The sequence below is a fragment of the Zootoca vivipara genome, chromosome 14 (assembly GCF_963506605.1).
Source record: "Zootoca vivipara chromosome 14, rZooViv1.1, whole genome shotgun sequence".
Taxonomy (NCBI): domain Eukaryota; kingdom Metazoa; phylum Chordata; class Lepidosauria; order Squamata; family Lacertidae; genus Zootoca; species Zootoca vivipara.
Genome location: NC_083289.1, coordinates 41973553 through 41989214, shown reverse-complemented (window position 1 = coordinate 41989214; position 15662 = coordinate 41973553). Strand labels below are relative to the sequence as shown.

General features: G+C 45.3%; 1 protein-coding gene across 2 annotated transcripts in view; it reads right to left on the bottom strand.

Annotated features, from left to right (window-relative positions):
• Positions 1-4394: 4394 nt before the first annotated feature.
• Positions 4395-15662, bottom strand: part of PDGFA (platelet derived growth factor subunit A) — a gene marked incomplete at its 5' end in the record, with an annotated part of 71578 nt that continues 60310 nt past the window's right edge. The window contains 3 exon segments of one of the 2 annotated variants that reach the window (XM_060282839.1): positions 4395-5788; positions 8512-8588; positions 11849-11975. In XM_060282839.1, the coding sequence (XP_060138822.1) occupies positions 8533-8588; positions 11849-11975 (183 nt within the window). 2 annotated transcript variants of the gene reach the window in all.

Below are 15662 nucleotides of genomic sequence, written 5' to 3'. Positions count from 1 at the left end.
GCCTCCAGGCTGCAAGTCTCAGACGCATAATTACTGAAAAGCTCTTCATCCAGTCTTCAATTTCCCATCCTTTGAAGGCAAAAATTTGGACTAGTGCTGATAATATGCATGTCTCTACTTGCTTGTGTGTGCTGGGAAGGGAGGGGAAGCTCCTTCTGCGTAAAGCTGCGTTCCGACATCCAATTTCTTGGGGGTAAGTCCTACTGAACTCAATGGGATTTACTTTTGAGTAGGCATGTATGGGAGTGTGCTGCAAATCGGCTAGCATCCACAGCTCTCAGTGACTGGGGACACATTTTGGGAACTTCTTCCACTGGAATATATCCTACCGAACTCCGACAGGAATTCCAGATACTTCTGCTATCTGCTGTTGAGTTCTGTTACCACACAGTTTATCTCCCCAAAATCAAGGTGTATGGGGTGGTCCAGTTAACGCTGGTTTTCCCAGTGATTAACAGTGCTGACAAACACCAGCAGTTTTCACTCTGCCTGGTTAAAAGAAAGGTGTCTTCCTTTCCGGTTGGGTTTCTATCTTGCCCACATAATGCAACAGAATCGCGGACAATCTCAGAAATCTGCAAGCCCACAAGCGGCAATGGGATCTCTCCAAACCAGCGAAATCTACAACTGTCACCAGTATATGAAATATACAGTATATGAAATATAAAATATAGTGGTGCCTCGGTTTTCAAATGTAATCCGTTCTGGAAGACTGTTTGACTTCTGAAACATTTGAAACCCGAGGCACAAAGGGTGGCCTAAAAATTTAACCGAGAAACACTCAGCAGAAGCTGTTTGACTTCCGAGGCGCGTTCGGAAACAGCAGCATTTACTTCCGGGTTTTCAGCGTTCGAAAACTGAAACGTTTGACCTCCGAGATGTTTGAAAACCGAGGTACCACTGTATTTTCTTTTTTAGTTGGGGGGTGGTGAAGGGAATCAAGATTGAAGCAACATTACTGCCACATCCTACTCAGACTTAAATATATAAAATAAATTACACTTTCTACATATTTTTTCTTTTTTCATGTAGACACATTCATGTGCATAACACTGTGAGACTGTTACACTCAGTGGTAGACAAGCATGGACACTTTAAAGTACAATTCTTCCTATCCACACCACTGGGGTGGATGCTTTTCAGCCAAAAGGACTGTGGCTTTAAAGTCTGAACACCCCAAAGCCAGGAATACCTCTTCCATATTTTTTTTTCATTCAAATGCCTTGGCTTCGGTCATGTTGCACGAGAGGGATGGAGCAAAAGGAGGAAAACCAAATAACTGCCGGAAAGCAAAGCAGGAACCATAAGCAGATTCTGGCTACAATGAAATCAAGAGAACCACTTCCGCATCCCAACGGAGGTGGTGTTGTGGGCAGGACCCTTCTGCACTCTCGCGATGGGGCCCAGGCCCTCGCATGCAGGGAGTTCCCGCCTACGTCACGCCCGGGCTGACCAATAAGGTCGGCTAGGGGGCGGGGCCTCACCCCCCCCTTTAAACAGAGCAGAGGCGGGAACTCTGCCTCTTTGCCCGCTTCCCCCTCAGCTGTTCAGTGGCGGTTAGGCATTGGAAATTAGCATAAATGATGTCATCATCTGCCCAGACAGTAGTGAAATATTCTGATAAGGTATTGGGGGCAGAGCTTGTCCTGAGCCTGCGGAGGTCAGGGCCATAATGCATGCCCCAACGGCAGCCACAGAAGGCGGTTCCGGTAGATGTACATCACTGGGCACCTTGCTAGTGGTTAACGTCTCACAGACTGCAACACACGGGTTGCAGTCAGATTTAGTGGTTAGGTTCCAATGCCTAAGCCAATACTGCTCAACATCCGTAACCAATAAAGTTGTGGCCTTTTCGCCCAATTAAAATCTATACAGTGTGTCTTGTGTCTTATTTCATGGGAAGGAGGGTCATCGCCACACAACAAATCACCCCTATTGACATCAACGAGAAAAGTCCTTCCTTTCCCTTTTCTTAGATGTAGTTTTTACTTCTGAAAATGAGACAGATCAGTCAACACTGCGCACACAAAAGCACATCCACATTTGAATGCAGATTAAAGACAATAACATTATCTTCGCCGTACCTCATGGTCCGTACCTATGTGAGGAAAAGGCTATTTCTTTGGAGACTTGTTTTGTAAATAATTCCAGTTTTATTTTACACGATCAGTATAACAAAGTGGGGCGCAGGAGGGAGGGAAATAATCATTTCGGGGAGAACTGTACTTCTCCCAAGCTCCTTGTTACCCAGATTCACTGTGGACCACTAACCACATCATCAATTTATGTAGTCCACTTGCCACAATTTATGTACTCCCAAGTGCTCTTGTGTAAGGCTACGAGTATTCTGCAAGTGTGAAGCTACAGAGCTTGGGGTCTTGGCACACATGCTGCCAAATGAAAAAAACCTAAACTCTTCTTCTTCGAAGCAAGTTTGCAATTCTTACGGGGAGACGACCAGAAAAACGGACAAGTTAAGCAAGGGCTTCTTGCATTCAGGGTATAGGACTAAGTGTTTGGCATAGCAAGTGCTGTTCCTCTACATTCAGCAGGAACAGACTAAAAATGATGTCAAACAAGAATATGGTTTCTAAAAGAAGCAAGGTTTTATTCCCATTTCAGAATGTGGTCTGTCCCGGTGTATGGGTGATCCTGGTCCAGAATTTGCATTTTGGGTTGAATGTGCACAAAACACTAGTTGCCTGGAAACATAACAGGGGAAGAGTGAATACAATGTGCTTTCAGTTTAAATTCCGACACACCTCACAGTGACCAAATCCATAATCGGGAGCCCCTTATGTATCGAGGGTCCCCGTGACCAGTGCTTGGAAAGAATGATCTATGTGGACATTGAGCTGTTTGCTCTTGCACAGCCAACATAGTCTGATCCAAACTGATGGTTCACAGCCTTTGAAGACAAGGTGAGGACCAGTGTGTAGGATTACTCCTTTGATATAAATTCATAATGTGTGAAAGGGACCTCTGGGTCCTCAACCGAGTCAGTGTAAGAAGCACTTGGACACAGTCTGACCTGACAACAAACACTTGAACTTGAACGGCCTGGGGAAGAGAAGGTGCCGTACCATAAGCTAAGGCATGAAAGGGAACTTAGTAAGGCAAGTTGGCCAACTGGGCTACCATAAAACAGCTTGCATAGTCCTATATTCTCAAAGGGTCAAATCAGGTGGTCTGAGGCAACATTGAAGGTGGTCCAGTTCTGGAAGTACCTAGACATGGGCCAATCCTGTTCCCATCAAAGACGGGAAGGAACTCTGTGCATCTCACAGAAATGAGTGCATGGAAGGGCAGCAGTTATTGCCTGTGTCCTATGGCGAGGGTGGGTAGAGAATAGATCAGATTACCAGTGGATCTCTGGGGGATTTGGAGTAGATTTCTGACCCTGAGTTGTCATTTTTTCCAGAAGCAGGATGATGGAAAGAAGAAAGCTCGCGGGGGAGCAGGGGGAGACCAGGAACTGATTTTTGTACTATTAGACTAAAAGCTCAGATCTAGTACCAAAAGCAAAATCCTGGGCGTACACTTAACCACGCCTTGATTGTAAATGTATGCTCACTCTTCTAAAACACAGTTTTTCACTTGGTGGACGTTGGGGTTCAGAGCGGGGAGATAAATTAGATTTTACAAGCTTGAAGTGCCCTCTGGAATTGCACAGTGCCTATGGAATTATTGAGAGAATGTTGAACATAAAATGTTGTCCTTTGAGCATACAGGACAGCAGCACGACCCAGAGTCTGGTGCCCTCCAGATGTTGTTGGACTACAACTCCCATCATCCCTGACTATTGGCCATGCTGGTTGTGGCTGATGGGAGTTGGAAGTCCCACAAGGTCCAGAGGATATGCCAGGTTGGGGGTGGATGCTGCAAGGGGCAAGGCCTAAGTCTTTTCACATACCCTGCTACAATGAAAATAATATTTTAAATTATATGGGCTATTAATGGCGGCTAGAAAAACACTCCCATAATATGCATTCCCTGACCCCCCACCCCCCACCCCCACCCCCTTTTCCCCTTCTTCAAGAAAACATAGCAGGCTTTCTCGGGTATGTAAAACCATTAATTTTAGATTTTAAAAAATACAAACTTCACCTTTACAAAATAAACCACTTATTTTGTTAAATACACTTAAAGCATAACTTTTTTTTAATACCAAAAATAAAGAAATTTAGGCTTTTCGGCAGGGTCACCCCCGTGCCACAGTGACATCATACAATACGGACAACAAGAAGAGTTTGTACATCTCACATAGATTAAACATGTGAAATAGTAGAAGGGATTTGTCTACGGAGAGGCATGGCAGTTGCTACCACAACATCACTGATCAGCAACTGGTGTCTCCCCACACCCCAACACACACACACACACACAAACTGCTCGCATATAGCCAAAGGTTGCTTATGCACATCAGGGAGTTGTGGCGCTGGGGTTTTTTTTTTTTGTCTCTAAAAAATAAAGCAGTGACTTTCAAACTTCTTCCCCTCAGGAAGATCTGTTGACCTGTCTTGTCGAGGAAACTCTTGGGCATCAGCCACAAAACTCTTGCACGTTGCCGAGGATTCTGGGTATATTCTCGGGCATCCTTTAACACACACAAGGGCCAATACTACTGGGCCTTGCTGTTGCCTCGTTAACAAAAATGCCTTGACGAATCCACCCCACCTCCACCTGATCTCTGCTCTGTGGCTGTACTTGGCAGAGGAAGATCAGCGGCACCCAACCTTCCATTATTACAATCCTTTTCGCCGACAAAAAACCAAACAAACCCTGGCAAGACTTTTGAAAAGCCACTGTTTTAAATAATGTGTGTGGGAATGGGAGAGGTGGGGGGCGGGGAGGAGAGAGGAAATGGGACATAAACCAAGAAACATTTAGAAAATTATGCATAGGTATACCATTTTTATTTTAATACATCTCATTAGTTTGCATCCCGCTAGGAGAAATTCCATACTTGTCTGTGTGTCCCATTCCGCCATCGCTACAGCAGTCTTCTATATGGGTTATTGGTAAATGTAGTCCAAAAAGGATAATAAAAAGCTAGGCAAAGAGTAAAAAGAAAGCTTAATAATAACTTTATGGTGTAAAAAAAACAAAAAACAAAACCAAAACATCCACTTAAGGCGCCCCAGAAGGATTTTTTTTTTTTGTATAGACGTTAAAATACCGTCAAGCAAAATCGCACTGCTTCTATAAGTGTCTGCTGTGGCGTTTGATACATTCCTCCTTTTTTTATTATTTTTGTATGTGTGCCTAAACTCCATCAGTGTCCATCCATCCATGTCCATCCATCTTCATCAAGAATGTAGGCACATTTCTCGACAAAAACAAACGGAAGAGAAAGCACCACTGACCGTGCTTCTCAGAGGAAATCTGTTCTTCACTTAATTTAGCATTGTCTTTTGTCGTGTTGCCAGGGTACTCTTGGTATTCCTCTACCAATGCCATTATTATTTTTTCTCAAGTTGTCTTTCTTGGGTTGTTTGTTGTTGTTGTTTTGGACAGGGAAACTTCGCATTGTTTCGTAGAGTGCTACAATACTTGCTTTGATGTCGTATTAAACAAATGTACATTGTCTCTCTTGTTCTTGTGAAGTCTCTCTCTCTCTCTCTCTTTCTCTCTCTCTTTCTCTAAGACAATTTCCCTCCCCAACGCAGGAGAATGAATGAAGTATACAGTCATTAAAGCACCATACACAGTAGGTTCAGGAATGTAACAAACAATGTACATCCATGTCCCAGAGAGAAATGTTTTCTAGCTTATTTTCACCTTACATCTGCAAAAGAGAAAGAGAAAAGGGATGGGGGGGCACAAGGCAATTAGAAGATTGAACTTCCCTCTTAAGATCATTTTTGGGGGCCCCCCCTCCTCATTCCTGACTGAAGAGTTACTTACGTGGCCTTTACATGATATAACAGGGGTACTGGGAGTGGCTTTCTCACACTTTAGTTCAGGGGTTGCTAACCTGCGGCCTAATAATAATAATAATAATAATAATAATAATAATAATAATAATAATAAATTTATACCCCGCCCATCTGGATGGGTTTCCCCAGCCACTCTGGGCGGCTTCCAACAGAAATATTAAAATACACTAATTTCTTAAAGATTAAAAGCTTCCCTAAACAGGGCTGCCTTCAGATGTCCTCTAAAAGTCTGGTAGTTATTTTTCTTTTTGACATCTGGTGGGAGGGCGTTCCACAGGGCGGGTGCCACTACCCAGAAGGCCCTCTGCCTGGTTCCCTGTAACTTGGCTTCTCGCAGCGAGGGAACTGCCAGAAGGCCCTCGGCACTGGACCTCAGTGTCCGGGCAGAGTGATGGAGGTGGAGACGCTCCTTCAGGTATACTGGACCGAGGCCGTTTAGGGCTTTAAAGGTCAGCACCAACACTTTGAATTGTGCCCGGAAACGTACTGGGAGCCAATGCAGGTCTTTCAAGACTGGTGTTATGTGGTCTCAGGTCTCAGCAGCTGCTCCCAGTCACCAGTCTAGCTGCCGCATTCTGGATTAATTATAGTTTCCGGGTCACCTTCAAAGGTAGCCTCATGTAGAGCGCACTGCAGTAGTCCAAGTGAGAGATAACTCTACCTTACAGAGGTGGTCAGCCTCCAACCGCAAGCCAGCATGGCCAGTGGTGCAAGATGGAGGCAAACTGGGGGGAGCAGGGGGCAGGAGGAAGCAACTTACCACCGTTGCTTTTTTAAAAAAATTAGGCATTAGAGTGCTAGCACCGCATGAGTTTTCCACACTCCATTCCCTGAATGGATACGGGAAGGACTCATGGGACTGGCCCCATCACAAATGGAGCTGAACCTTTCAACATCTCGGCAGTGCCATGAGATGAATTATATTTACGTAGAATCATGGAGTCCCGTAACCTTGACTGTACCAGCACCACACTCTAACCAACTGAGCTGTCCAGTGATCACATAAAAAGTGGTGCCCACACCCCTTCTGGGTGATGATGATCATCTTCATCATCATCATCAGGTTTATATACTGCCCTTCATCCGAGGATCTCAGGGCTGTTCACAACATAAAAATACAGGATAAAAACACAAAATGTGCAGGGTTCCTAATGGCAGCCAATAAACTACTCATTGTCGTTATCTTTTGACTGTGTTGCATGCTTAGATTTAACCTGCCAAAACCTTTGCTTACACAGGTGAAACTTGGAAAATTAGAATATCGTCGAAAAGTGCATTTATTTCAGTAACGCAACTTAAAAGGTGAAACCAATATATGAGATAGATGCATGACATGCAAAGCAAGTTATGTCGAGCCTTTATTTGTTGTAATTGTAATTATTTGCTGTTAGGCGGGTCAATTATAAATGGAATGTAATTAATGAAATGTAATAGTGATGTTTATTTTTTTTATTGTAACTGTTTGTTTTATTACTGCGGAATTTCCAAAAGAAAGCATTTGTAAAAATTAAAATAAAAAAAATAAAAAGTTGCATTACTGAAATAAATGCACTTTTCGACGATATTCTAATTTTCCGAGTTTCACCTGTATAATACAGTTCCCATAAGTTCTGGGCTCACCTGGAAGACAGGACTTGCAACAGACCAGAGTACTATCCTTAACAGTTCTCTCCCCCCCCCCAGTAGTTCATAAAGACTATCCAGTTGACAGAAAATACATTAAGTTCCTTTACACATATCATTTGCACAGTGCTGTTAAATAATTCAGCTTTTTCAGTGCAACACTCAGGAACCTTTCCCTTCATCTCTACTACGCTAAGGGAGATTTCTTCTATGGGGCGTGCCTGATGAAGCAGATCTTCTTACAGCAAAACTCTACACCCTTGGCTCCTAATATATCCCTGAAGACTAAGGCCACATTCAAATCTGGTACAAGCCTGCTGGAATAGGAATAGAAGTGGCAGGCCATATTTTATTGATGGTGCATGTTTGAGGGCCAGCGTGGTGTGGTGATTAGAGTGCCAGACTTCAACCTGGGAGACCAGGGTTCAAATCCCCACCTTGGGCCATTCATTGCCTCTCAGCCTAACCTACCTCACAGGGTTGTTGTGGGGATTAAGTGAGGAGAGGGAGAACTGTGTCCCCACCCCCTCAAGCTCCTCGGACAGAAGGGTGGTATATAAATGCAACAAACATCAAGCAAATATTATTCCTTGTTCAATAGCATTTCAGTATTATCACAGAACACCTGAGCCACCCTTGGAAATCAACAGCAATTCAAAAATAGCAGGGAGCTGCAGATTGCAAGAGTTTCATATTAATCCCTCCAAAATTAAATTATGGAAAGGAAAGGAAAGAAGGGGTGTGGGGTGCTTGCAGCAACAAGCATAGCTGTCAAGGGGAAAAGAAACTCGTGAAAGGAATTATCTGAGCCAATCATTTCTGATTTCTTGGCTGCTGCAAAAGAGCCACGTGTAAAGATTTCTGAACAGTGATTAGGTGGAGTGAGAAGAGCTGATTATATTTTCAGTTGCTTGTGGTATTAAGGGTAGTTTCAGCAGGCAGGTCCTACCTGGTCATCGGCAGTATTTTTTTATGAGGGTTTTAACTTTTTTCTTTTCCGTTTTTTACCTTTCCCCCCAGGCCTTCCTGTTGACACAAGGGCAGGCATGGTGTAAAAAGAAGAAGAAGAAGCAAACACCCAAAGGCAATGCATTTATTGATTTAAATTTTTTTTCAATCGTTTCCATTGGTCCTTCTCCAAAAAATAAATAAAAGAACAGCAATTTGCTCCACCTGCTTAAGGTGTTTAGTTATACCTCTCCAAGATAATAATAATAATAATAATTTATTATTTATACCCCGCCCATCTGGCCGGGTCTCCCCAGCCATTCTGGGCGGCTTCCAACAGAAGAATAAAACACAACAATCTATTAAACATTAAAAGCCTCCCCGAACAGGGCTGCCTTCAGATGTCTTCTAAAAGTCTGGTAGTTGTTTTCCTTTTTGACATTTCTTGGGAGGGCGTTCCACAGGGCAGGCGCCACCACCGAGAAGGTCCTCTGCCTAGTTCCCTGCAACTTGGCTTCTCGCAAGGAGGGAACCGCCCGAAGGCCCTCGGTGCTGGACCTCAGTGTCCGGGCAGAATGATGGAGGTGGAGACGCTCCTTCAGGTATACTGGACCGAGGCCATTTAGGGCTTTAAAGGTCAGCACCAACACTTGGAATTGTGCTCGGAAACGTACTGGGAGCCAATGTAGATCTTTCAAGACCGGTGTTATGTGGTCTCGGCATGTGCCGGGTGCAGAAATTGCATAGCATTTGGGACAGGACCATTCGAGTTATCACATGAAACTTATGTAAAAAGTTTTGCCCCCATAACATTTATGTACGAACCTGGTGGGGGGGGAGAAGGTACCATAACTGGACACAACATGGGTTACCCTGGGGTACAGGCTCTGCAACCACAACTGGGTATCCTAGGGGTACAGGTTCTTTCAAGCTCTATGCTTATCTTGCTCAGGAGAGTAGGGCACATACCACAGCCCCACTCCCTCCTCTCTAAGTGTGTTCAGAATTATAACTGAATGGCTAAAGGAACACTGGAAGCTACCTTAAATTGTATGAGTCAGGCCACTGGGTCTGTTTAGTTCAATAGCTGTCTACATTGACAGGCAGGTGCTCTTCATGGTATCTGGAAGGGGGTGATTCCCAAACCTACCTGGAGATGCTGGGAATGGAATGAAAAGGATGCATGTGCTCCATGACTGAACAAATGGCCCTTTCCCATTAATCCTTAAAGGTAAAGGGACCCCTGACCGTTAGGTCCAGTCGCGGATGACTCTGGGGTTGCGGCGCTCACCTCGCTTTACTGGCTGAGGGAGCCGGCGTACAGCTTCCGGGTCATGTGGCCAGCATGACTGAGCCGCTTCTGGTGAAGCAGAGCAGCGCACGGAAACGCCGTTTACCTTCCCGCCGGAGCGGTCCCTATTTATCTACTTGCACTTTGACGTGCTTTCGAACTGCTAGGTAGGCAGGAGCAGGGACCGAGCAACGGGAGTCGAACCGCCGACCTTCTGATCGGCAAGCCCTAGGCCAGGGGTCCCCAGACTACGGCCCGGGGGCCGGATGCGGCCCAGTTAGCCTGCCAATCCGGCCCGCGACGACCCCCGCCGCCCGCCACCGCCCGCTGTTACGGCGCGGCAGCGCTCTTCCGGGTTGGGAAAAAAGCGCCGAAATTCCTTTCTGCGCATGCGTATGGGCCTCTCCCGACCCGGAAGAAGTCCTTTCTGCTGCACTTCCGGGTCGGGGGAGGCCCACGCGCATGCGCACAACGGATTTTCGGCGCTTTTCCCACCCTGGAAGCGCGCCGCCGCGCCAGTAAGCGGCCGTGCGCATGCGCACGGGCGCGCACTCCCCCGCCCGCCGGCCCGCCGCGCAATCGTCGCCGTGGGAACCGGCCCAAACGCCGGTAAGTCTGGGGACCCCTGCCCTAGGCTCTGTGGTTTAACCCACAGCGCCACCCGCGTCCCTTACCATTACACAAATTTGACAGCAAAACAACAGCAACAAGCGTGAGCCAAATCTGAAACAGTGCTTGATTTTTAGAGTTCTTTCATCATCTGCCTGTTGCCCTTTCACCTCTGCTTATGCTATACAGTCGTATCTCGGAAGTCGAACGGAATCCGTTCCGCAAGTCTGTTCGACTTCCAAAACGTTCGGAAACCAAGGCGCAGCTTCTGATTGGCTGCAGGAAGCTCCTGCAGCCAATTGGAAGCCTTCTCAGACGTTCGGGTTCCAAAAAACATTCACAAACCGGAACAATCACTTCCAGGTTTGTGGCATTTGGGAGCCAAAACGTTTGTCTCACGGCGTGTTCAAATTCTGAGGTACGACAGTACTCTGTTTTGCCCTTTATACAGTACAACTCACCTAGTGACTTATCCCTTCCCTGAAAAAACCTTTAAAATCCTACAAGGGAGCTATTTAAAAAATAGATTGTCGTTGGCCGATGTCAACAAGTTTGTTACCTGTAATAGGGTAGCTTTCCATGTGCCAGCAGTGAGAAATCTACAGATTTCCCTTTTGGTCTGAAACAGCACTGACTGCCCAGGGAATTTTTAATTTGTTTAATTGATAAGAGGAACTCAACAAGGTAAAAAAACAAAAACAAAAAAAACCTAACAACCCACATTTCTGAACACTTGTGTGTTACCTTCCTCCAGGTGTTTTGTGAATTAAATTGTAGTGGCCATTAGCTATAAACAATGCAAATCCGACTGACTCAATCTCCTGATATAAAGCCAGCAAGGCATGGATTCCTGGCCATTACACCTGGCTGAGATGCCACCAGGGGAATCCCTTATGCGCTGCTCTGAGTTGCCTAGAGGAAGGGGAGGACTTCAAAGTTAACTAAGAGACTCGCCACACTCCCTCTTTCGTCACTTTACGAGGAGCTTAGCCATTTGGTCTGCCTAGATGATAATTTTAGCTCTCCTAGCATGTGAATCCTCGGTTTTAAGTTACAGCGTTGCAGCCTTAAAGTCAATGGAGATTAATTTAAATCCATTGATTTCAGTGGGTCTACTCTAAGTAAGATTTAATTGGCCACAACCCACAATCTGCCACCTATTGCTGCTTTTTATCGCTGAATTTGGGTTTTACTGTATTGTATCCCAATACTGTGTTGCAAGCCGCTTTGAACATTTTATCAGAAAGGAGCGATATAAGAATATTTAAGTAAACGAGTAAAGCACAGGTCCAAATGCTGTGATTGGAACTTCTCGCCACCACCTGTTCTCCTCCTCCTGGTTTTAAGTGCTTGAGACCCCTCCCCTCTCCCCAGAGAACTTCGTACCCAGTCGCTTCAGCTTAAATTAAAGCCCATCCCCAACCGAATGTCAACATACCCGTTTCCTCTTCTCGAAAATCTGAATTAGAATTTGACGACGTACAGGTGCATTCCATGTGCTCTTCTAGCTTCACCAGGACTTCTTTTAATTTTGGCTTTTTTCTAACATATTCCACTTTTGCCACCTGCATTGGAAACATACAGGCGTTAAAGGCTTGTTAATGCATTAGGGTCAGCAAAGAACAAAGTTTCAAGTGTCCAGTTACGCAAGACCGTTCCAATCCTGCTAGAGGAGGGGGTCATTTGCATGCACACACACACAGAAGCAAGTGTCTTGTATAGACATCCTTTTAGCTGGATGAGTAGGGTTGCCAGACTCAATAGAGGACAGGACCTCTGTGCCTTTAACTGCCCTGCGTCTGGAAACCTTAAAGAGAAACCAGCAGACCCTTTGTTTAATTTCCAAGCAAAGGGTCTGCTGGTTTCTCTTTAAGGTTTCCAGACTCAAAAGAGAGCAGGGCAATTAAAGGCACAGAAGTCCTGTCCTCTATTGAGTCTGGCAACCCTATGGATGACGAATAGCACAAACTTCAACAGCAGTGACTCCTCTGCTCGAGTTGAGAGCTATTGCAGAGCTTCCAGGGTAAGGTTTAAAAAAGCAGGCGCAAGCAAAATGCAAATCGGGGTATATTGGTTTGCTAGAGGGTTTGTAGAAGACCAGTAAGGATTTCTAGCTAACTTTTAAACAATTAGTGGCAACTAAAATACCTCTCCCCACAGACACACCAAGAAAAATATTGGGCTATTAGAATCTCTGTTCTGCAGCATCTCAGATGTAGGTTTGCATGGGCAAGCAAGTTCTGTGCCTGGGAGAGGCAACTGGCTCTTCCCCATAAGCCAGCATGTTAGATCTGGCTCCTTGAACCACTGTTTTGCCTCTGGCTCCTGCTGGTGAGCCTTGGGTGTTCTAGCGCAAACCCATGAAGATCTTGCAAGCCTGGCGTCTGCACACACCTGGCTTAAAGGCACATGGCTCAGCAACCTTCCTGAAGCTCAGGAAGTCCGGATGCGATCGTTGCCTGCTAAAGCGACCACCTGGGAACCCTACAAATACTGCCTTGGGCTCAAATTATAGAAGGCAGGCCGGATGTAAATTTATTAAATAAAATTGGCAAAGGTACAGGAGAGCTGTTCAGGAACCGGATCCGGGCCCCATCGTCACTCGGCTCTCCCTGCCAAATTGGCACTGCGGCCTATTTTCTGACAGGGTGTGTACGCAGCTGGACTGAGGCTTGTGGGTGTTTTTGTGTATCCCGTTCTGCAGCAGAAAAGCATTGTTGCTTCCAAGAGGTGAGAAGTTTGAGGTGTAGTGCTGCCAAATGGGTTTCGCTTCCTTTGAAAAGGGGCCAAAAGCTTATGGGGGTCTTGTAATAGCTACTTTCTTTACAAATACAGTGGTACCTCGGTTTACAAACACAATTGGTTCCGGAAGTTTGTACTTAACCTGAAGCGTACTTAACCTGAAGCAAACTTTCCCATTGAAAGTAATGGAAAGTGGATTAATCCGTTCCAGACGGTCCACGGAGTACTTAAACTGAAGCGTACTTAACCCAAAGTATGAGTGTAATTGGTTCTGGAAGTCCGTACTTAACCTGAAGCGAACTTTCCCATTGAAAGTAATGTAAAGTGGATTAATCCGTTCCAGACAGGTCCACAGAGTAATTAAACTGAAGCATACTTAACCCAAGGTATGAGTGTAATTGGTTCCGGAAGTCTGTACTTAACCTGAAGCGTACTTAACCTGAAGCGAACTTTTCCATTGAAAGTAATGGAAAGTGGATTAATCCATTCCATACAGGTCCACAGAGTAATTAAACTGAAAATACTCAAACCGAGGCGTACTTAAGCTGAGATATGGCTGTATATACAAGCCAAGCATGAGTACAGACAGACAGACTTTCCTACTGCAAGGAGCGTAAGGGCCCCAAGAGGTTACTGGGCACCTCTCACCGGCAACTCCAGCTGGAAACCTTCTGATTTTGTCTCCTAAAAGCTGCTGTTCCTCAAATCCAAATCTGTCTGCCTGTGCCATTCCTACAGGTGAACTGTCCATTTAAACAGACCCAGCATCATCATCAGGAAGATTGGGGGGTGGCTACACCATTTGGGGCAGCAAAGAGAGGTGATGGGTTGGGATGCTGCGTTTTGTGCCATGTGGGGCCTATCCTGCACCCTTTGCCCTAGTTTAGCGTCCTACAGTAGAAGCTCCTTCCCTGTAGCCAGGCATAAAGTAAGGTTTGACTTCCAGGCCAGTTAACTTCTGTACAGTGATACCTTGGTTCTCAAACGCCTTGGTACTCAAACAACTTGGAACCCAAACACTGCAAACCCAGAACCAAGTGCTCCAGTTTGCAAACCCTTTGCGGAAGCTGAACGTGCTCCGTTTTGAGTGTTGCGCTTCTGATTTGAGTGCCACACTTCCGTTTTGAGTGTTACGCTGAGGTCTGTCTGCTTTTGCTATTTATTTTGTGTTTGTGTTTTTGCGACTTTTTTTGTTTTGTTTCTGTGACCGTGTGGAACCCTGTTCAGCTACTGATTGATTGATTGAATGATTGTGTAAAGTTCTGCAGTACATTGTTTATTGCTTTTATTTTATGGATCAATAGCCTCATTGGGTAGTAAAATTCATGTTAAATTGCTGTTTTAGGGGTTGTTTTTAAAAGTCTGGAACAGATTAATCCATTTTGCATTACTTTCTATGGGAAAGCGCGCTTTGGATTTTGGAACGGACCTCTGGAACGGATTAAGTTTGAGAACCAAGGTACCACTGAACATGGAAGTGGGGGTCCCCATCTCTGGCCCCATCTGCACTATCAAAGCACTATGATACCACTTTAAAGAGCAATGGCTTCCCCCAAAGAATCCTGGGAAATGGAGTTTGTTAAGGGTGCTGAGAGTTGCTAGGAATTTCCCTCACAGAGGTACAGTTCCCAGAATTCCACGGGGAAAGGAGTTGATTGTTACACAGCTCTGAAAATTTCGAGGGGAATAGGGGTATCCTAGCAACTCTCAGCATCCTTAACAAACTCCATTTCCCAGGATTCTTTGGGGGAAGCCATTGCTCTTTAAAGTGGCACCACAGTGCTTTAAAAGCATAGTGCAGGTGGGGCCTTTGTCTCAGGCAGCAAAAAGGCCTTGAGATGGCTCCTCCGCAGTCAGGAAACATCCACAGATATTGAATAAATATTAAGGAGTGGGCGTTCCTGTCCTCCCCCCCAACATCCCAGACTCCAATCCAGAGTCACTTTATTCATTGATTTATTTTGCACGTTTAGACCATCTTTCATCCTGAAGGGTCTCAAGAGCATTGAACGGTTCAGATGAAACCATGGCAATAGTCTCATTCACAGTAATCAGATCGTAAACACCCAACAGTATTTACATTCCTATTTTATTGCTTAAGGTTAAAAAAGAAAAGAAAGAATTGCTAGAGGTCTTATTCTCTGGCCCTCAGTGGTTTACATTTCTGCTATCTTTTCCAAGAGGTAAGAATAAAATATTGCTGGCTTCCCATCTACCAAGTTTCAAGCGAGTCTACATTTTGGGACCTTTCGTTATAAGGACCGGTGTGGTGCCTTCTTCGTTTGTTTTCCAAAAAAAAGTATAAAACACAATCAAGCAGGCACGCCTGCCAAAATACCCCCCCCCCCGATGCAAAAGCAGGACATTTTAAAACAAGCAAGCCCACAAGGGAAGCCATGCTATGCTGGGAACCCAGCTCTTGAGTAGTATTTGGCCAGGAGCCACTCATATTATAAATGCTTGTCCGACTATCTTGGATAACTTCCGGCTGCTGAAAGATGCTGCTTTTC